This window comes from Pseudorasbora parva, chromosome 20, assembly GCF_024679245.1.
Source record: "Pseudorasbora parva isolate DD20220531a chromosome 20, ASM2467924v1, whole genome shotgun sequence".
Lineage (NCBI taxonomy): Eukaryota > Metazoa > Chordata > Actinopteri > Cypriniformes > Gobionidae > Pseudorasbora > Pseudorasbora parva.
In genome coordinates, this window is record NC_090191.1 from 24,755,668 (window position 1) to 24,779,127 (window position 23,460).

The 23,460-nt window shown below is 37.3% G+C and overlaps 1 protein-coding gene across 14 annotated transcripts in view; it reads left to right on the top strand.

Annotated features, from left to right (window-relative positions):
* The window catches only part of ppfia2 (PTPRF interacting protein alpha 2), a 225,527-nt gene that overhangs the window by 87,577 nt on the left and 114,490 nt on the right, over nt 1–23,460 (top strand). Inside the window, exon 2 of one of the 14 annotated variants that reach the window (XM_067427565.1) lies at nt 20,941–20,996. The exons of the other annotated variants lie outside the window; for them this stretch is intronic. Within the exon in view, the coding sequence (XP_067283666.1) occupies nt 20,979–20,996 (18 nt within the window). The 5' untranslated portion in view covers nt 20,941–20,978. The remainder of the gene's footprint in view (nt 1–20,940; nt 20,997–23,460) is intronic. 14 annotated transcript variants of the gene reach the window in all.

The following is a 23,460-nucleotide window of genomic DNA, read 5'->3' on the forward strand; positions in this document are numbered from 1 at the left end:
GCACACACACACTAATGTGCTGTGCTGATTGCCAGTCAAGAACAGAGCAAAGGCATTTTGTTTACAGTGATCAAGCAAACAGCCTTTTGGGAATAGTACCACTTGAACTTTCATTCACCGGCGTGGCACCCAATTTAATTGCTCACAAACGTCCTTCATGAATCCATGCAGGAGTTTCCTGAATCCAGCAGCAAAGTGTGGCCTATTTTCCTCTGTGTGTATGTATGTATGTGTTTTAATCAGGCCTTGTGCATTCAAATCTCAGTGGGGCAGATGGGAGGGAGTTTGACCCACTTTGATGGATTCCACGCCGATTAAAAGGATGAGTGAGCTTTCGAAAGCACGGGGACCCTCTGTGTGCGTGTGTGGGATGCGCAGATCTACATATTGTCATAATCATGCTCAGTGGGTTGTTCGAACAACAAGTTGATCTTAAGGAAGGCCTGTATAGTGAAGGTAATTTAGGGTCATGACCTTAACGCTCTGGTCTGCCGTGTTTTTTAGGTCGTCGCACACACACACACACACACACACACACACACACACACACACACACACACACACACACACACACACACACACACACACACACACACACACACCCATATTTGTAAACAAGTGGGCAAGAATATTCATAACTGGCATCAGTGCAGCTTCACATTATGTAACTCTTGAGTTAAAAACAAAAGATTACCTACAGTTTATAGCATTGGTTGAGAGATTGTTTTCCTAACAAAAATGTATATGCACTATCCCTAATATAGAGTGGTGGCCAAAATTATTAGAACACCCAACAGAATTGAAAATATTGACCTTTTTTACCTCCAAAACACGATTTCATGTCATAATGTTCAAGAAACTTGCAGATGGTTGCAGAAGTGAGTAGTAGCTACTGCTTTTATCCACTTGTAACTTTAATATTTGGTATGTCCAGTGATGCCAGTAACGCGTTACATAGTAACATAGTAACGTGTTACTCTAATCGGACTACTTTTTTCCAGTAACGAGTAATCTAACGTGTTACTATTTTCAAACCTGTAATCAGATTAAAGTTACTTATCCAAGTCACTGTGAGTTACTATTTTAGTCATTTTCCTTAGTAAAAACCAACAGCTTATCAAAATTCTCAGCCCGAGTCCGGCTAGAGCCCGTGTTTTTTATTTATTTATTTTTTACATTGTTGCAGCCAAATAGTTCAGTTTTGTTTTTAATGTCAAAGTAGTTATATTTCGTTTCGTTTCTTCATTAACCTAATTTAGAAAAATGTTCAGGGCAATTTTTTGTTTGTTAAATTAAAGTTTATATAGGCAAGACAAGTCAAGAGTTGGTTTGAGAGACTAAATTGTTAACATCCGGGTCGTCACATAAAAAATTAAAACTTTATTTTAACAAACAAAAAATTGCTCTAAACATTTTTCTAAATGAACTTAATAAAGAAACGAAACGAAATATAACTACTTTGACATTAAAAACAAAGTAGGCTAGTTATTATACCACCACAAAGGCATTTTTGACGAGCTGAGGCAGGCTGATAGATTAGGCTAGCCTACTGCTCGCAACGGCGCTCAATAAAACGAAACGGGCTACACAATCTAAACAAAAAAAGACAAAAAAAAACATGCAGGTTGTCTTATAGCCTACCTTACACTTCCGCAAAATTAAAATAAATCCGATCTTCAATTCCCGCGGTAGATGCTCATTTAACAGAGTTCACATCAAAGCAAAAGATTCTAGCATTTTATTCAGCAGCTCATTTCAAATTCAAAGATCGCAATATGAGAGAGAGCGACCTAAGCACTGGTAAGGTCATTTAGTCTCATTAATTTTTATTGAAGATGATTGTGTTTTGTGTGACTTATTTTTTTGACGGCCATTTGTGTTGGTTTTTCTCACTTCCTGATCCCAATGTCCCCTGTTAATGCTTCGTTGTAAACTTTCTTTGTTCCAAGTTTTGCTAATTTTTTTCTTGTTCATGTTGGCACTTTTCCAAACTGCAGTAAGTTGCCTACCTAGACAACATTTTTAGATGTTATAGGAGGATTAAGAATGCAAATACTCTTCTGGCATTATGCAGCAAATTTATGCTGCCTTACAACACAGTGTACACTACAGTGTTTTAACCTAGCAGCTTTGATTGTATATCTAAACAAAAATACAATGCCAAAAATGCATTGGAAAAAAAAGTGAAAAATGGTAAGGAAACATTGATTTATATTTTTTAAGAGCAGAAAAGAAGCAGAAATGTGTGCTATAAGTTGGGAAGTTGTTTTGAGTTGTAAGCTTAGCAACTTTTTACTATTAGGCTTTATCCAAAAGCTTAGGCAGCTGCCTTGTTGCCTTGCTGCCTTATCAGGCAATGACTTTTTTTGAGAAAAACTACAGCGCTTGCACAAGAAAGGAACCTCATAAGACAGATTTTGGGAAAAACTTTTGAGGAAGCGTGACAGTTTGAACAAGTAGTTCACTTAAAAATGAATATTAGCCCATGATTTACTTGCCCTCAAGACATCCTATGTGTATATGACATTCTTCTTTCTGATGAACACAGAGTAATATTAAAAAAATATCCTGCCAAGCTTTATAATGGCAATGATGGGGTCCATTGAGTTTAAAACTGCATCCATCCATTATAAACATACTCCACGCAGTTCAGGGGGATAAATAAAGGCCGACTGAAGCGAATTGATGGGGTTTTGTAAGAAAACATCCATATTTAAAACTTTATAAAGTAAAATATCTAGCTTCCTGCAGATCACCCTCCATATGTATATGTATTCTGTGGACATACCTCCCGGTGTGTCCACAGAAGTGCCCGGAGGAATGTTCTGCCTCCTGCATGGTGGTGCAGCGATCCCCATCGTTTGAATCATCATGAATAAGACCCATCATCTGGTCTTCAGCTGTCGTGCCTCGGCGATGTCATCGGGACACTGCCGCTGGGAGAAATCTGAAACATGGAGTGGACCACAGTGTGCTGCGGAGCTAACAGAGACTTCCACCATCAGCTGTTTTCTGTCCACCATCAGCTCTGTTTATGTTCACCATCAGCTCTGTTTCTGTTCTGTTTTCTGTGTTGGTTGATTGTTTGTAGTATTCTATATTTACCCCCCCCCCCCCCCCCCCTTTGTTGCACTTTGAGATTCTTCGGAATGAAAAGTGCATTATAAATAAAAGCTATTATTATTATTATTATTATATTCAATGTATGAAAAAAGTGTAACTGCGACGTAACACTAGAACTTAGCTTAAGGACTTTGAACTTCTTGAGTCGTTACAATTTCTGTTCAAGTTACGCAAGTAACAAGTATATGGAAGGGTGGGCTGCCGGAAGTTAGATATTCTGCAGGAAGCTAGATATTTTACCATATAAAGTAGCTTGGATTAGAGCTTTGGTTATGACAAAGTTCATATTTTATTACTATAATAGTAAATTCTTGCGGAAAACATAGTTCAAAAATGTACATTTACACACAAACTCACCACCAATAACAACTTTGACAGCATCTTTCTGTTATAGCTCAACTGTCACAGAATAACATGCATAGGATTGTGGGATATCAAAGCCAGTGAAAAGATACATCTGCTGCCTTGAAAAATCGATCAGATGAAGGTATCTGAGGAGACAGGAAGTGAACATTGGATTCGGATGTGCTTGATGCCTTTCTACCTTCCTACCTTGAAATGCATTTTTCCAAAGGCAGCATTTTTATGCTTTTGGACGCAGCCTTGTTGTATACAAAATAAATAAATAAATAATTCACTAGATTAATTCACTAAAAATTTGCTAGTAAATTCCACAATTAATTACCATGGCAAGTAACATTGAATTCAAAGCAAAACATAAAGGCTAAAATAGTACTTTTTGTAAAACAAACTTTCAAAAAAATCATTATGGTAATGTATCATAGGTGACTGGTTAAACATGTAGTTCATGTGTAACCCTGTGCAATGACTTAAATCATACAAAATTCTCTCTCACTTTGTGTACTTTTGGCTTTCGGAGTAAAATGGGGATAGAAAAAATGTGTTGCTTTAAAATGTTATGTAATATTAGATCTACCCCACTCCCACAGCAGAGAATGGGCTCATATGTAGGGCATATAAGAATCAGTACAGCTCTGAAGGGAACCATTAGTAGTTAGGACACCATGCAGATTTGTCCCTTACAAAATCAATATACAAGCTGACAAATGGCCTTCATTATTTTATATGCTGCGATAAAATGATAAGTGGCCTTGTTTATTTTTAAGGGGTCAAATGAGCTCATTTTTGCGAGAGACTGGAAGAGTGAGAATAATCTTTACATTCTTTTCAGTGTCCTTAGTTTTCACTCTGTATTACCTCCCTGTTTTACCCATAATGCAGCTCCAGTGGCAAGACTGTGTTGTCAGCACATTTATCATTTTGACTGGAGCTTTCTTGTTGGACTCAAGCTGTTGGTTAGTGTTAACACCTTTAAAGGGACAGTTCACCCGAAAATGAAAATTAGCACATGATTTACTCACCCTCAAGCCATCCTAGATGTATATGACATTCTTCACTCAAACAAATCCAAACAGAGCTATATAAAAAAAAAATGCCCTGGCTCTTCCAAGCATTATAATGGCAGTGAATGGCAGCTCAAAATGTTAAGCCCCAAAAAAGTGCATCCATACATTATAAAAGTAATTCACATGGCTCCGGGGTTTGTGGTAAGAAAAATATCCATATTTAAAACTTTATAAAGTAAAATCTGTAGCTTCTGGCAGACCGTAACCGATGATGTCAGAAGTAGTGGAAGTGTTTTAAACTGCGAGAGGCATTACACTTTCTTCGTAAGTTAAATGCAAAATGCAGTCTGGCAGAAACTACATATTTTACTTTAGAAAGGTTTTAAAAATTGACATTTTTCTTACACAAACCCATCACTTCACTTCAGAATGCCTTTATTAACCCTCCAGAGCTGTGTGGATTACTTTTATAATGGATGGATGCACTTTTTTGAGCTTCAAATTTTTGGCTGCCATTATAATGCTTGGAAGAGCCAGGACTTTTTTTTAAAATTTAACTCGGATTGTATTCGTCTGAGATGCCATATACACCTAGGATGGCTTGAGGGTGAGTAAATTATGGGATCATTTTCATTTTTGGGTGAACTAACCCTTTAATGCCATGCAGAGTAGCATCCTTACCAAACCAAACACGGTGAACATGAACATTTTTAGATCTCCCATCAGCTTGTTTGCTTTGAATGAATGTGCCATGAAGTTGAAGAGCTAGATCACGACTCTTGTGTTGGCCTTTAATTTTTCAGAATTGTTGCTTAGGGTGGGACAGGCAGAAATAAAAAGCAATTACTTCAACAAAAAACGAAACACATCTAAGTATGTCACATATCTTAGCAGTTTTCTAGCCAAGTCAAGACATTTCTTTGAATCCTTTTTCCTACCAGCATGTTTTTTCTGCATGGCTGTATTTAATTTTAACCAACAAGTGGTATTTATTTTAAAGCACTGCATATCAATTGACCATTCATTATTAAATAATACAAATCAAGAATTTTTTATAATGGGAATTGCTCTGTATTGTTGATAGCTTTCGTGACTTGATTCCTATTATTGTCAAAAAATGTTGCTGCCTCGGTGCAAACACATGGTGCATCTGCAGTTTATACATTTCTATGCCCCGTTTAAAACAATTTGAACAACAATATAATCCCACATGGTGGACTGAAACCCTCATTACTGATACCCCAGTGTTAAAAAGCTCTTTAGGTCAGTGGTGTGAGTATACACCTTGCATCAGCAATCGGCAGGCAATGAAGGCTACATATGGATGATTTCATACACCATCGCTCTTTTGAGATGAAAGATGCGCACCATTAATGCGGGAGTAACTATGCTGCATAAAACACCATCATACCACTCCGGTTCTTGTCTAAAGCAGTTATTCATTTCTGTGGTGTGGACTTTCAAATTTGTAAATAATAAAGTGCACTAAAACCTTGACATATTCAATTAAAGGAGCTCTTTTTAATTTATGAGATGTCCGTAAGGTACAAGCTGACTTGTAAAGCTGTGCTTATACAGGAAATATTTCACCTTTATTTGTTCATTAAAGCAGTGCGACGCACAAAAGCTGTTAAAATATAAAATGGAAACATATTTACTGTCTGGGGTGATAATTAGCTTTGCCGTTGGACTGCAGTGGTTCTTTTTAGCATTGGAGCTGAACAAGGAACTGACCTTTGACTCCTCCAGATTCAGCTGAGCCCAGACAGTGTGCTCTAAATGGATGAGTTTGGCTGCTAAACTTGCGCAGCTGGGTTAAATTCGGGTGTGAGAATTTAATTATAATTCCAACACATTCCTTTCTTTAAAATCAGCATTCCGACCAAAACAAATTTGATTGATATGTTAACACCGACATACCTTTTCCCTAAATCGTTTTTCCTAACAACACCAGACTTTACATCTACCCGAACAGTTCCAGAGATTTCATCTGCACACACAGAGTGTGGGAGATTAAGATGCAAATTGAAGACTGTTGCTTCCCTGTGGCAGCTCTCGGTTAATGGCATTGCCTTAGGATGGCCTGACATTCAGCCAAACGATTCCACAGAAATCAATAAACTTCTGTGCTGAAGACATTTTAAATGCCCATGGCGCTCCCGGCACATTTCATCACTCTCATGCTGAATTCCCGCTGATATTGCCCCAGCCCAATATGGATGACTACAGCCAGACTGACCTCGATCAGACAATATTAAAAAAAAATCAGAATTAGCTCAGGCTGAGCTGGACGACATATATTTTACCTCGTCTGCCCAGGTCTGTGTAAATTTCAGTTATCCTTTCTGAAATCACCGCCGTGGTTGCTCACTTGTTGTATATGTTATGTTTTTACTAGTGTGGGATGCAGGTGTTCAGGGCGATTCATAATAGCTGTAGCTATCTGTTAGCATTCCTGCTAATCTTAATGGCAGTAGCTTGGCTGGTGCACAATTCCCATGCATTGTTTGTGTTATTGACCTTGACACACAATCATATGACAAATGAATCTGGAGCCTTAAAGGGTTAGTTCACCCAAAAATGACGTTCCACACCCATAAGACCTCCGTTCATCTTTGGAACACAGTTTAAGATATTTTATATTTAGTTCCGAGAGCATATATGCAAGTGTATGCACACTATACTGTCCATGTCCAGAAAGATAATAAAACATCCTCAAAGTAGTCCATGTGTGACATCAGTTAGTTAATTAGAATCCCTTGAAGCATCGAAAATACATTTTGGTCCAGAAATAACAAAAACTTTGACTTTATTCAGCATGGTCTTCTCTTCCCTGTTTGTTTTCAATCCTCAAATAACAATTGAAATGGTTATGAATCAGTGAATCCATTCATGATCGCGCTAATGTCACGTGATTTCAGCAGTTTGGCAGTTTGACACACGATCCGAATCGATACGCTGATTCATAACCGTTTGAATCTTTATTTGAGGATTGATGTCAGTGTCTCGTTTCATCCGCAGTACAACTTTCAAGCAGCTCTGCAGTGTGTTCACGTTTTTCACTCGCAGACGTCTGACCTCGACGGACTGAACAAGAGAAATGATCCAGAAAAGATTTCAATGTGAAAGAAGGCACAGCCTCCGCACACACCTACCTATTATAAATCGCTACGGATCAATGGTATTACAAAGTTCTTTAGCGGCTGTAACAAACTTTTCCGGAAGGTTAGCTTAAAACATAGAAATAGATTTGTAACGATACCTGCTTCATGTTAACTTAAAAAAAGAACAGTGAAGGCACGCATGTAAGCGATACGGCAAGCACGTTTGAGTATGTATGTGCGCAGGCGCATAGTTTTTCTTTACAAAATGACTGCCAAATTACTTGTCTGACATGCATAATACAGCCTTTTTTTAGTTGCTTCCCATAATTTCGATAATGTTTTCATGTGTACAGAGGGAAAGTGAAGTGAAAGCAGTCTTCACAGGGGAGAGTCTAGTTGACCCGGTCTCTGCAGGTCCATCATCTGATCTCGATACGGCCTATATCCGGCAGACTACTGTAAACCTCGGGATAAACAGAGAGACTAACAATAGCGTAGATGCCATTCTTCTTATGAGTACATCAGGTGTTATAGGAAGTGGTCCCAGTTCCGGCTGAGCTAGTTAATGCACCCTAAGATAATCATTTAACTGATTTGATTTATAGAAAATGATAAGGTTCTATGTGTATGCCAGGTTAAAGAGATGCGTTTTTACTCTACAGTTAAACTGACGGAGTGTGTCTGCTTCCCAAACAATGCTAGGAAGACTGTTTAGGTGCTAAATAGGGAAAGGATTGCCTGCCTGCAGTTGATTTTGATATTCTTTCAAATATCAGGTATTATCAGAGTTTTGAGCTACACTGTAAGAAATTATTTAGCAAAAAAGTTACCTGGTTGCCTTAATTTTGAGTTCATTGAAATACATTTTTTGAGTTAATAAAATGATTTTTTTTTAAAAAATGTTTTTAGTTTTGATAACCTGTATTAAAATATTATTAAAATATTTTGTAAGCATATTGGGTGATTATGTGTGTTTTATTTCTGATGACACAGTGAAACATGCCAAATAGTGCATTTTCATGATTTATCAATTTTTTTATGTGGTTCAGATACAAAAATATTTTGAGTTTCTATTTATTAAACAAATTTCCTTCCTTGTATCAACTCAAATTTTTTCAATGAACTCAAAATTTTAAGGCAACAAGGTTACTTACTTTTTTAAGTTAAACCAACAAAAACCAACATTTTTTTTTACAGTATAGTAATAGATGGATAATGTGTTAAGAGCTTGCTCAAGTACTGGGGAGCTGAACCATTTAGTGCTTTGTAAGTAATTAGCAAGATTTTAAAATGTATGTGATGTTTAATAGGGAGATAATGCAATGTTGACAGAACCAGGCTACTTCCTGGTTCTAGTATAACTCGAGCTGCTGCGTTTTGGACCAGCTGGAGTTTATTTATTAAGTGTGCAGTGCAACCACTGGGTAGAGCATTACACTAGGCAACTTTCTGTTATGCATTATGTTTTACAGATGCTATAAACAGTGTTTTCAAATGAAACATTGGTATCAAAGAGCACACACAGGTTCCTAACTGACGACGTGGACATAAAAGAGCAGCTATCAAATATTAGACAGTATTCTAGGTTATATGTGCTTTTGGGCCAATAATTAGAATCTCTGTTTTTTCCCCCCAGAATTTAGTAGTAAGAAATCACTAGTCTTCCAAACATTATTAAATTATTATTATTTTTTATATCAGCTCAAGCATTCCCTTAATTTTGTGAATTGGTACATTTTGTCTGGGCATAAAGAATATAGAGCTTGTTATCATCAGCATAACGGAAAACTAACGCCATGCTTCCTAATGATAGCTCCCAAGGGTAACAGGTAGAGGGTGAAAAGCAAAGTTCCTAGCACTGAGCCTTGCAGTACTCCATAATGAACTGCATACACCTGGTAGAACTGTCAGACCACTGAATGTAGTGAAACAATTTTATCTGCGCATAGAAAAAATTGTCTCACAAGTTTTGCACCTTCTGATTGGCTCTAAACTATAACGATATTATCGGCTGATAACGATCGGTGTCAGATCAATCAGAGCACCCTTAATTCAAACTCACACTAGATGCGTATAGCATAAAATGAAGCAAATAAACATTACATGATATTATTATTGTCACACTTTGTGTTGTTCCAACCATGACGTCGCAGAAAATGTTAAACCGTTTCAAAAATAGAATTGTCATGTCTGGCTGTCGTGCTTTGTTACAAAAACTCTAAATACACTGAAAAGTTCCCTTTTATTGTGTGTCACGGTGTTGCATCATGTCTGGTTAGGAAAGCACTGTGCTTTGACTATTAATGTGTTGAATTAAAGGCTATGCAAACTTCACAGGGTCATGTTGCCGATTTTCCTGTAGTATTGATGGATTCAGGTGGCTGCTATAGTTGGTTGTTGCTGAAATTGTTAGATAAGAAGCTCTCTAGGTCACTGGTGAAAATACGTGAGGAGAGGAGAGGACTAGCATCCGATAAAAAGCTGCATAACAGGGCACAGGGGACGACTAACACCAGCAAATTGCAGGCAAAACTGCACTAGATTATATTACATTTTTCAGAGCTTCCCAAATACCGCACTCCAGACCTGTCAGATTTCTCTGTTTTGTGTCAGGGGAAAACCAGGAAGTAGTCAGTTACCTCTGCTGTGGTTTTTCTGTGCATTGCTGAGCTATTACCACTGAACACCCCAATGGCCTTAATCGGATAATAGCACAATCTTAGGGTGACTATAAAAAGTGTCTCGCCATCAGGACGAACTGCTCTGTCACAGTCCCTCCGCGGTGTCTGTCACTCTGCCATCCGCCACCTTCAGGAATGGACTGGTTTGACAGTGTCCACACATTCTGCACCAGCTATAGAGATGAAAAAACAGCACCTGGACCCGACTGAGAGGAAAGATAGATTGTTGGTAAGGGTAGAATGTCCCCAGAGAACCCCGGATGCTGAACACAGGTTCCAGCAGGTTGGGGTTGAATATAGAGAGCTGACCTCAGCGCCCTTATTAGAAGAGTGTGCATGAAGCTCAAGTGTTTTTCACCCCTCGGAAAATGGACACATTGTTAGATTGAAAAAAGAGCACCCCTCCATCCAAGCACTCAAGAGTCTTTTGTCACTTTTAAATAACTCATAGACGAGTAGCGGGTGACTCAGGTGCATCTTTGTAATGCAAGGGGCTTTTGTGCTGTGAACAAGAGGACGTGAGGAAAGCAAGTTGCACTAGCATTAAGGAAAACCACAGCTGTGAGGCTTCCAGTGATGGTTCCTGAAAGCAATCAAATGTCTGTAGGTTGCGCTCATGTTTATTAAAAGAAGAGCAGTTATTCATGTGGTTTCTGGGATCAGTTGTGACTGCACTGATGAACATTAAGGGAAGACCTGCTGTTTGAATTTTTGGGGTTATCAGAGAAGCATGGGGCAAATTAGTCACAGACTTGCTAAGTTCTTGGTTGCTCGCTAAGTAATATTAACTCTATTCTACTAAAGCTAGTGCTTCGGCAACAGAAACTTGAAACTCTTGATCATTTTAAATGGACAGTTCACAAAGAATTCAAAATGGTCATCATTTACTTACTTTCATATTGTTCGAAACATGCATGACTAACTTTCTTTTGTGTAATGCAAAAGCAAATGTTAAAGGGGGGGTGAAACACTCAGTTTCAGTCAGTGTCATGTCAATCTTGAGTACCTACAGAGTAGCATTGCATCCTGCATATCTCCGAAAAGTCTTTATTTTTTTAATAATTATATAAGAAAGATGCGCTGTTCCGAGTCTTTCCGAAAAAAGCCGAGCGGGTGGGGGCGTGTTGTGTGAGCGGAGCTAAATAATGACGTGTGCTCGCTGCTGCTATGTTGAGTCGAGTGCGTCGTAAAGCTGTGTCAACAGCGGGAAAAAAAACTTTATTCAAAATAAAAATATGGCTTTTAATCAGATACAGCCATACATCTATGATCCGGAATCAGACCCAGAGGCTGCAGTTGAACAGGAGCAGCAGCAAAAACGACTAGAGCAGGACGTCTCTATGTGGTACAAGTTATACACTAACTATATAATATGCTTAGCGGCTTGTGTTATTTACATATTTATACTTGAATTATATCGTCGTATTTTTGTCTTTGAAGGTGTACATGTGGGAAGTGCAGTTGTGCACGTGTGTTTGTGTGTTTACGCGTGGTTTGTGTAGACAGTAAGCGGACTAAAAAAAACACAGACATTTGAAGCAGTCTCACTCACCCTTCTAACGTTGGGACTGCTCCATCATTCAGCATTAGGCGATTGGGAAAATCCGGCGTCGAGCTGGGCCTTGTTTATGAAACAGTCGGCACCGAAATGCAGCGAACAGATATAAACATTCGCGCAACTCAGTTGCTGATCCGGAAAAGCAAATTACATCCACTGTTGCCTTAACGCGGGGTTTTTGGCAATCTGTGCAGGACTGTCTTGGTCTGGCAACCAAAAACGCACTTTTTTGGTGACATTGTTATGTGCACATCACCTGTCCAGCATCCTACAAACCAGCGCTTTGATGGGCGTAGGCTGTTACTTTCGCTCTCTCCCTCTCTCTCTCTCACGCGCTTCCGGTAGAATTGTCCGTAAGGCCCATACAAGGAAATTCCGCCCCCATTAACGTCAAAGGGGACGCATGATCTCAAAAAACTTGCCGAAACTTATGACTAACCGGAAGTAGTATTTTTGACAAAGAAATACTCCCATCAAACGTCCACCTTAACTTTTGAAACTTTGTCTATGTTTAGTATGGGATTCCAAGTCTTTAACAGTGTAAAAAGATCAGTATGCATGAAACAGCATTTCACCCCCCCTTTAAGCAGAAGCTCTTTGTTGATATTCCAAAGGCATGTTTGGCATGTCACAATTGGTTATGAGACACACAAGAACTATTGATATCAAACCTCGTGCAACTTGTCTTTATGTGCATGTGTTAACCCTTAAAGACCGAGACAGCCGCCCATGGCTAAAAATAACTATCGCTCTAAAACGTTTAATAACTTTTAAACGGCTAATCTCCATGTTCTGCTGAAAAATATATGGCTCTTGATGCTAACTGCTAGATTGGGTGAGAAAAGCAGAGGCAAGTCAGACACCCCAAAAATGTTCTTCAAGGGTTAATGAAGCTGTAACTTTGGAGAAGATTATCAGTAAACAGACTAGAGGCATCGGATTATATATCGGTATTGTGGATTACTGTGATGAAAAATGTATATTGTTAAAGAGGAAATATTGATGTTGTTTTCATACTGTTTATATAATCTAGTGCTAGTAACAATCTGGTTGACGCTCAAATCATAGTAAGCGACAGTATTGCATCTTAAAATCTGCACTATGTAACTTTCTTGCGCTCAAAATGTACTATTATACAATGAGGTAGTACATTGTGAATCCATTTTCCAAACAGTGCTTTTGTCTTATCCTGAATCTCTACGGTATGCATATAATAAGTGTTTAAGTGTAATTTTTGTCCAGTTTGGGTCGCACCGCTGCAGAGTAGCACAGTACCTGCGTGACTCGTCATAGACATAAACAGAAAGAAATAGCTCCGGTTACAATGTTCTTCTGCAAGACGTGTGCAGTCTTGTTTAGTAATGGCTAGAACACATAAAGTTACATATTGCTTTAATGATGATCGCTACCCGTCATAAAGTGAAAAATAAAATAAAAATAGACGACTACAGCCACACAGTTTGTATCTATTACTGCTGTGCACAAAGCCAGGCAAAATCAAAGCACTCTACCCGCACCAAAATATGTTAGCTGGCCAGTGTGGGAGTTTTTGGCATAAAAAGTAAAAGAGACACAGTGTCAAGCTAGGCTTAGACTAAAGTATTTTTAAAAAATCTTAATTGATTGTGAAATCTGGTTGCATCACACACATAAGGAGAATAAAATTTTCTTCTTTCAAATCGCAATCCTGCACACACTACAAGATCGTTCATCACACACTTCAAGATGTTCTTAAGATTATCATGCCAGATTTAGCACCTCACGTGATCTCACGTGATCTAATTTTGTTAAGTGGATGTTAACAAAATGGACCCTGACGCGGTGACTTGCTGTATCAGTAATTATTCTTTGTAGCGAGAAAAAACATCCATATTCTTGCCACATTTTGACCAGTTTTCCATTTCCATTGTCCACCGGGCCTGTACTGCTGCTTGTTGTTTTCGGGGTCACCATTTCCGTCACTTCCGTCTCCTTGTTGACTTCTCTCATTAGCTGTTGTGGAAGTACTGACGTAATCAAAGTCGTAATCATCCCGATTAATAAATCCCAAATGTTTGATATTGTCGGGGCGACCCTGGTGTGTCCCCGAGCAGATAAGGAGGTTTAAGATTCGATCTGTAAATGCCTCACATTGCAAGATAATCTGGGCTGAACAGTGGAATCGACCAATGCCCTAGACATTTTTTTTTTTTAGAATGTTGGGAGGGGTAAATCGGGCATAAATCGGCCTACAACTCCTGTAGTCTGAGGCTGGCTTTAGACTGGTCGTCTAAAGTGAAGGAAGTGACAATAAAGTGAAGGAAGTGACAGGAAGTGACAATCTACAGTACAATTTTGTTTTTGTTTTTTTGTATGCTTTTGTACAGTTGTGGTACAAAACTTTCTCTGCCTCCCACCACATGTATTTTAAGTGTGATTCATTGACCAATAAAAGATAAAGACAAAATAAACTAAGAAAACAATGAATGTATTAGCTTTATAGCTTTCAACAATTATAGATACCACAATGATATTTTGAATTATCTTTGCCACGATAATCATGTTGAAAATCTGATATTATTACAGCCCTAAAACAGACATGTTCACAAGTCTCAGTCCAAGCAAGCAAGCCTCAGAGTTTCCAATCTATCTCAGTAAATAACTTCTCTGTAAATACAACAATTTCAAATTTTTCCCTTACACAAAGATATTGTTGCACTACCGTTTGCCCAGCATGCTTTGCTATTATTTGAAATGTTACTATAAAAAACGTATTGTTCAGCAACATCATTCAGATATCCTAAGCCAAAATTGTTTGGTTTGTTTGAAATGTTAAAAATTGGCAAAACATAGCTGTCAAGCTTTTCTCAGCATGAGGCATTCAAGCTTGACATGCTCAAAAATAAGGCCACAATTTGACTTCTAAATTGTTAGCAGTTTGGTCCTGATCACATTTTAATACCCTTGATTTGACCTATTGTTGAATAGAAATGTCCATCACCAGCTTACAAAAGATCTTCATCAGCAGCTAAAGTGACTAAAATCTACAATTTCCCCTGTCCCTGAAATATACATTCACAGATAAACAATCCATCAAATCTCGAAGCCACCAATTATTACAAGAGGGACTGGCCATAACACTGTTAATTATGTGCATATTTAGAAGAGCTGGCAGTTCATGGTAAAGCAGAGCCTATGATTGACAATCCAACAGATTGACAGCTGTTGCAAGGAGACAACCCTTTTATTTGCATCCGTCCTATGTTGCATTGCAAAATGGCCATATATTAATGCTTCTCATTCGTTGTCTTTTTAGATACCCAGGAGCTTTCAGAACATAAGTCTATGCTTAGCACATCATTGAACGCTTTCTTCAATGACTAGTGTGTATCTAGCGCAGCAGAAACCCAATAAATAAGCTATATCATCATCAGCCTTGTCACTCCATATGTGTTCTTATATCTCGGGCTAGCTGATTTTTGTCCGTTTTTTTGTGAGGATAGTCTTGTACCCCTGAGCTACCACCAAAAACAGAATATTTATGGGTTAGCTAGCTAACCCACCCACCCACATCCCTGTTCTCAAAGATTGACAGGATCATCAAAGCACCCTTCAGTCATCGTAGCATATAGCCGTTTGTTTGTCAATAATTCAACAAGCGGTATACTTTGAATATTTCATAATATGGTAAACCATGAACCACTCGATGGTGAAAATCCAGTTTATTCTAATGACCCTTATATGAACCATTGAACATTACCAAATATTTGAAGGGACTTTCCCCCCAATACTTTTAAAATCATGTACACAACAAAGTATCATAAAATACGGCAACAAGACAGTAGTACAAGTTTTTTAAAGTGATACTATACCTTTGTGAGAAATGGACATTTATGTTACTACATCTCTGAAAACCGTCTACTCTAGTGAGCTAGTTAACTTGAGAACCACTTTGACAGGATCAGTCAGATATGTGAATGAACCATTCTAGACTGATTGAACTGGGTAGGATAGATACTAGTTAAACTAACTATACTTCAATCTGAATTTTTTTTATTTGTTGTGGAGGATATATGCATTTTGCATTAGAACCCAAATGAAGGCCGTAGCATTGCTCATGGCATTCTCTTCCACTTGAGCTACAGGAACCATGTGAGAATCATGTGTTATCTTTAGCTTTGTAAATTTTCATGTTAGCACAAATCAGTTTGTTCACTGGGTTTGATCTGTGGCTCCTTTGTAGGGCAAACCCTGTGATTTTGAGTAGAAAGTCCATATTCTGCTTTATGATTAACTGTTAGGCATACAATTACTGAAACGTGCATATGCGTGTCTGTTACAAGTTGCAGTCTTATACCCTCGGACTGATCCAGCGCTTGACCCTCATATACAGACATTATTCTGAGCTGCTGAATTATTCATGAACATGTTTACTGTGTGCAGCATTGAAAAGAAACACATTTGGAATAAATATCCGAGTCCAGAGACTAAGTGACACAGTTGCATAGGATTACACACATACACACACACCTCTTAAATATATTACTAGTAGTATTATAAGCTTTTAAAAGATATGGTTTGACTATGGATTCATTTGATCTATATTCAGCATTATTATGGGTGGGTTTCTCTTGTCACCATGTTACAATATTATATCCAGATGTGAGGGTGGGTATGTGTTCGGGAAAAAGTGTGAATTTCTTACAGAAACTGACACATGGGGTACGTTATGTACAAAAAGCTGGAGATTAAAATGCTATACATGGTACAAAGTAAAAAAGAAAGAGGAGTGAAATTAAAGCAGTTTGCTGTACATTATGCAGAACATGTTATAGACCTGCCTTCTAAAAAAAGCAATTGCAGTATAACCACATGAGTGTGGAGAGATAGTGTTTGGATAGATAGACGGTGGACATTACTTTGTGTGTTTTAGTCTCTCTGTTGTTCCTCTTTCCAACAGTCAGTTCTTTTAATTGGTCACAATTGGACTGGGTAATAGTTAAACTTTTTTTTTTTATCTTAATATTATACATTTATTTATTCCCTAAGAGAGCAATTGCAATTGTTGCCACAAAGATTTAAATATTTAATGCAAGGAAAATTGCCAAATTGAGTAAATATCCAGTTAAAAAATGTAATAATAAAGGCTGTTCAAACCTATATGACTTAATTTTTACTGTACAACACAAAAAAGATTCTACAGTGAATAATGTTGGGATCTAAAAAACACTGAAATACAAAAAAAAATCTTTGTTTCACAGAAGACATACAGGTTTGGAACAACATAAAGTTGAGCAAATTATGACCGATTTTTCGAAGTTGTTGGAATTTTACAGACTCCGTATACATACCAACATTAGGGCTGGACATTATATTTAAATATAGTTATATGCTATCTACAATTATTGTTATTTTATAAATTAATTGTTATTATAAATTACTCATTATGTTGTTCCAAACCCATAAGACTTCTGTTCCTTGAAACAAAGAAAAAAATTTTTATGAATCCTGGGAGATTTCTGTCCCCTTCATAGTCCATTCCACCTAAATGTTTAAGGGTGGGTTCACACTTGTAGTTCGGTTAGTTTGGTTCATTTGGTCCGGACCAAAAAACAAAAACAAAACATATAGTCCTGGTCCGCTTAGTGTTCACACTGGCATTTTTAACAGCGAACCTAAAGTTACCGAACCAAAGACATAGGGAGACGGTCACAACCTGATTGGTCGTCTTATATGACGTAAGAGCTTGCTTACCGAACATTCAAAACAATGCTGTGTGCTGGATTAAACACGATTATTTTAAGCGTGTACATATGGCATTTTTACCAGCTGAGAACTCATGAAGAGCTTATAAAATGTTCAAAACATTCAAAACAGCACCAGGATTTCGTCCGTTGTAGGAACGAAGATCTGCTGCAAGAGACGGCAGTTCCGTCGTCTGCCGACTAATGGGCAACACCGGTCCTTTGATGAGAAGAGCCAGGCATGCTTTTTGTGCGTTTTTTCTAGCATTTTCGAAACAAACCAAATATTGATGAGGCACTTACCTCCTCATTTTTAACCTTTTAACGTTAACGTTACTCATTGTGGATACACCGATCTTTCCACGTCGTCAAATCAGCTGACTATGCGTCGCATCTTGTGAATTTGCATCCATCCTTGCATTGCAAAATGGCCATATATTAATGCTTCCCATTTGTTGTCTTTTTAGATACCCAGGAGCTTTCAGAACTCAAGTCTATGCTTAGCACATCATTGAACGCTTTTTTCAAAGACCAGTGTGAATCTCGCGCAGCAGAAACCCAATAAATAAGCTATATCATCGTCAGCCTTGTCACTCCATATGTGTTCTTATATCTCGGGCTAGCTGATTTTTGACCACACCAGAGTTTGTTTGGAAGCGGAACGAGAGCCGTCTTTTTAGCAGTCTCGGTCCGCTTGTTTGGTAAGCTCCAGGGTTCGGATGCCAGCGTTCACATATGTTCAAATGAACCGCACTAACCGAGCAATCGCACCAGGGTTCGTTTTAATCAAACCAAACATGACAAGTGTGAACGTAGTTCGTGGAAAATTTTGCAGGCCCAATTTTTCAGTTTTTGATTTGTTGCAAAAGTTTGAAATATCCAATAAATTTCATTCCACTTCATGATTGTGTCCCACTTGTTGTTGATTCTTCACAAAAAATTACAGTTTTATATCTTTATGTTTGAAGCCTGAAATGTGGCAAAAGGTCGCAAAGTTCAAGGGGGCCGATCACTTTCACAAGGCACTGTACATATAGAGCACATCAAGTGTGGTCATATACAAATCAACCATACTAGCTTGACACTCAAGAACAAACCTCAATGGTTCTTGTGTGAACCAACATTTTCTTCATTTTGTGTTTTGAAGGAGAATGAAAGTCTTAAGATTTAAATAGCACGTGGGTGAGTAAATGATGACAGAATTTTCATTTTTGGCTGAACTGTCCCTTTAAACAGACAACATGCCAATATAAAACACTTATTATTTCAGTGTTGAGAGTCCGTCTGGCTTCCTGGTGTCCCGATTAAATTAATCTTCATTGCCACTAGAGACAAAATTAGGCTGTTACTCCTTGAAGATGTTGAGTACAGGATCATTAGAGCCCAACCTAACGATGTTCATTCACTTGATTCCCCTGGAGTCACGTTCACCATGATCAAACTGGTGACACGCTGAAAATCTGGGCACACTAATATTTCCCCAGACTATATTAGAGTTTGGTGGAGATGAGGTTCTTCCTGACAAATAAGAGGACACTCATTTTTTTTTATTGACTCCGAAATGCATGTTCTCCCCGGACTTTGTGGCCCAGTATTAAAGTGGTGGTGCGTGACGCTGAAGCTGTTGCCGCTCACTAAACCTGTAAAGCGTGACAGTGATTAAAGATGCTGAGCAGTAATGTCATTTTCTCTGCATTGCATTTACAGGGCTCGGGCATCAGGTCAGAATGCTTTCTTTAACTCTGAACACTCCTTGGAATTTTGCTGTTAGTTCTGCCGTTTGTTTTGTGTTAAAGAGATTCAGATTCAGATAGTTCAGTCAAAAATGCAAATTCTGTCATTTATTCATATGTTCCACTTTTCATGGATTTCTTCTGTAAAACACACAAGGAGATATTTTGAATAATATACTGGTTTCTCTTTACGATGTTTTAAGGGGTTTCAGCAATCCTAGAAAGCTCTAAAGCGGCAAGCGCATGTTACAGTTCGATCCTCAAGCGAAGGTTTAGTGTAGATGTCTGTAAATATATATTATGTTACGAACATATAATTACATTTTTGTGGTAACTAAAACTTTGTTTCGAGAAACTGTACGAATGTTTCTAAACAATAATATATCCAAACGATTCAAAGATTTTTTTGATTTTGATGTTGCAAGGCTGCATTTATTTGACCAAAATACAGTAAATATTGTGAAATATTACTACAATTTAAAACAGCAGTTTTTTAATATAATATATTTTTTATTTATAATTAATTTATGTGGTGGAAATGCTGCATCACATGATCATTCAAAAATCAGTCTCATATGCTGATTGTTCTGCTTAATATTCTTGTGGAAACTGTGGTGTATATTTTCAGGATTGTTTAAAAAAAAGCATTATATATTTGAAATATACATCTTTTTAATATTTAAAATGTTTTAACAGGTTTTTTTTTTTTTTTTTTTTTTGAACAGTTAAAAAATGTCCTGTCCTAAATAAAAGTTATAATTTCATCACAAAAAAAGGAATCTTACTGATGCCGAAAATTTTATTTTTCAAAAAGTATTTGGCCTGTGTATATATTTGGTCTGTATATATATTGTATATATTTGTACAAACATAGTTCTATTTTTATTTTTTTATTTTAAAGAAACATTTCAGAAGCACACTTTCAATCAAAAATGTAAAAGTCTGATCTGGAGGGGAACTGAGTTTTTATGAAATTACCTCAGGACTATTTGGTTAAAAATAACTGAAAATGTGGTTTGGAAAGTAAATTTAGCTCTGTCATAATTTGTTGAAATCATTTGTTGTCCATTCGGTTTCATATTTCATATCTAATGCAGGGGAAATTCAGAAATTTTTTAAGTGTTCCAAAAGTGTTCAAATAATTTTTGGGCCACTTTATGTAATTATATAATACTTTTGCAGCCAGAGAAGGCCTTTTAGGTATGAGTGTGTTTGTACAGATTCTGTATTTATCTTACTGCTAGTACAAAGGATTGCCACTATTTGTCACTGCAGTATTGAGATCCTGTCATAATCTCAATTTCGCAGCTTCCTTATGGATGATGAATAGACCTTTGATAAGAGAAGCCATATGCACTTATAACAGGCTATGAAACCAATGATTGTGTGAACAATAGGTTTGACATGAGCTGCACAGTACTTTAAAACAAATAGTGCCTCCTCAAGTCAGTGACTGCTCCCTTTAATCTTCTTCCTCCGGTCGGAACTAGACATCTTTGCTCACTTTTACAATGGCATCCTTAATTTTTCATCTTTTTGGGTTATTCTCAATAACCTAGACACCATGTCTTGTTTTTGCATGCTATGTCTGCCTTCCCATATCTTTTACTGTCCTTTTTTTCTTTCTTTCTTGCATGCTTTTCTTCTTCAGAAGGGGTAGATTTCTGAGTTCTGCTTCGGTGCTACAAGATGACGGCCTCAAGAAAGGTTTTGTGTTGTTGTTTGTAGCATGACACCTTGGTGGGCTCAGGTTAAAAATGAAACCTACACCACGCTACTGATTTACTGATTTTAATTCTAAAGCAATATGATGAGATTATGATGAGATTGTCTTCCATCTTCTCTGTTCAGTAACTGATTTAAATTAGCTTGCATCACTTCTTTTTCTAAAATATGTTTGACATTTGACTTGTTCAAATGTATGTTTGACATTTGACTTGTTCACCCAAAAATTAAAATTTGATGTTTATCTGCTTCCAAGATATAGGTGACTTTGTATATTCAGTAGAACACAAATGAAGATTTTTAACTCCAACCGCTGCAGTCTGTCGTATTATGCATGTGAACGGAAGCAAAATCTGCGAGAGTAAATAAAAATAAAAAACATGCACATACAAAGCCATATTAACACTGTGAATTGTTACGACACATTGATGTCTTCAGACATGAAACGATCAGTTTGTGCGAGAAACTAAACAATATTTTTATTTTATTTTATTTTATTTATTTATTTTTTTACTTCTAATGCACCACTATGTCCAACAGCCTTGAGCGCACCATCAATTCTGGTGAGTGAGGGCTGTGCATGATATGTTACATAAACTACGGCAGATGTTGTACATACCTCAATTCCGTTGCATGAGGTTTGGTGTACAAATGTAAAAATATATAAAAAATGTTCGGCTCCTCCCACAAAATGATAGGTTTGTGTCTGAAGACATCAATGTGGCGTCACAAGCTACAGGGTTTAATTAGGATTTGTATGTGCATGTTTTTTTTAGTTTTTTTTTTTAACTTTCATATATTTTGCTGCAATTCCAATGCATTATTCGACTGACAGAATGCAACGGTTGGAGTTAAAAATCTTCATTTGTGTTCTACTAAAGAAACAAAGTCACCTATATTTTAGATGCCCTGAGGATATGTAGATAAACATCACATTTTTATTTTTGGGTGAACTATCCCTTAAAATTTACATTTAGAAGTTTCAGTAAGAAAATGCCCAATCTATATTTAATATGTAAGCCCACCTTATTTATATGCTATAGTATTATTTATATTACACTTCCAAAGTTTAAACATAAACCTAAAGTAGTAATAATTATCGCCATGGGTTGTATTCAGTGTTGTCTTCATGAAGCAATAGTTTTGCAATGCGCTATATTATTTTAAAATGATAATGAATGCCCTCGTGATTAACCTGAGTCCACCAAGGCCTTGGCAAAAGTGCTGTGAGTTTGCATTAACTGTAGTCCATTCATTCTGCTTGTGTGTTCATGTGTGTGAGTTTGAATTAATATTTAAGCTCTAGTTTCATTCATTTTCTCAGCACAATCCCGTACCTCACATTAATGTTTACCCTCTGTGATGTTGTATTAGGTCATTCAGTCATGCACACCTTGTCCATGTACAGTTGTATTCAGTCTTTAAAACTGTGTATTAACTATATCTGAAAATAAATCACAACTGCAACTGTAAAGCACGTTTTAAATGGATGTCTAGCTACAGGAATTATAAGTAACATACATTACCAGTTAACACAACATATGTTTAGACACTTTTACACATATTATAAAGCCTGACAAGCCAGACCCACATCAAGATGTTTGGTCTGGAAACTCACCATTGACAGGGGTCAATCCGAGGGGCGGGATGGGACTGTCTTTCAAACGTTCCATGCATGCAATTGGAAATCGCTACAACCAACCAGAGCAACGAAGGTGAAGCAGAGCTCGTTGACAGATTAAACTTTGGCCGTATCCGGTCGGCAAAACTCAGAACACATCTTCCCTTCTTAAGAATGACTTGTGTGCCGTTTTTTTGTTATTTTCTCAGAGAAAAGCTTAACTCCAAGTCGCGGTCAAAGCTGATTCAAAAGACCGGCGTTCGCCAGTTTCTGTGTTTACTAGAAGACCGCAAACGCAACTCGGCCGTCATTATATTAAGCCCCGCCCACCGACTCTATACACGATTTGATTGGCCTGACCAGAGTTTGGTTTTTATAGCTCAGAAGTGAATTGAGAGTTACTAATTAGATTTGCTGCAGCTAGGTTGCGTCTAGATTTCTAGGCTAAATATTATATGTATAGCCCAAATTCACCAAAAATATATAAATTCATAAATAAATAAATACAGGCAAATTAAGCATGTTATAAGATTCTGACCAAACCTTTGAATGATAATGTACAACTAGAAAAATTATCCCAACTTTACTGAACAATTTATGCAATTTTAAAGCTCCAAATAAAAAAGCTAAAGAAAGAACTGAATAAAGTCTTTAAACTAAAACATACTTGCTTTTTTAAAAAAAAAAAATGTATACATGTACATGTTCTCCATTGTTTTTACATACTGTGGTAAATGTAAAAAAAAATTGTCTTTCATAGTCGACAGGCCACAGATGTTATCCATAGCTTGAGGTGTCGAAAAGGTTTACACAGGATCAACTCAT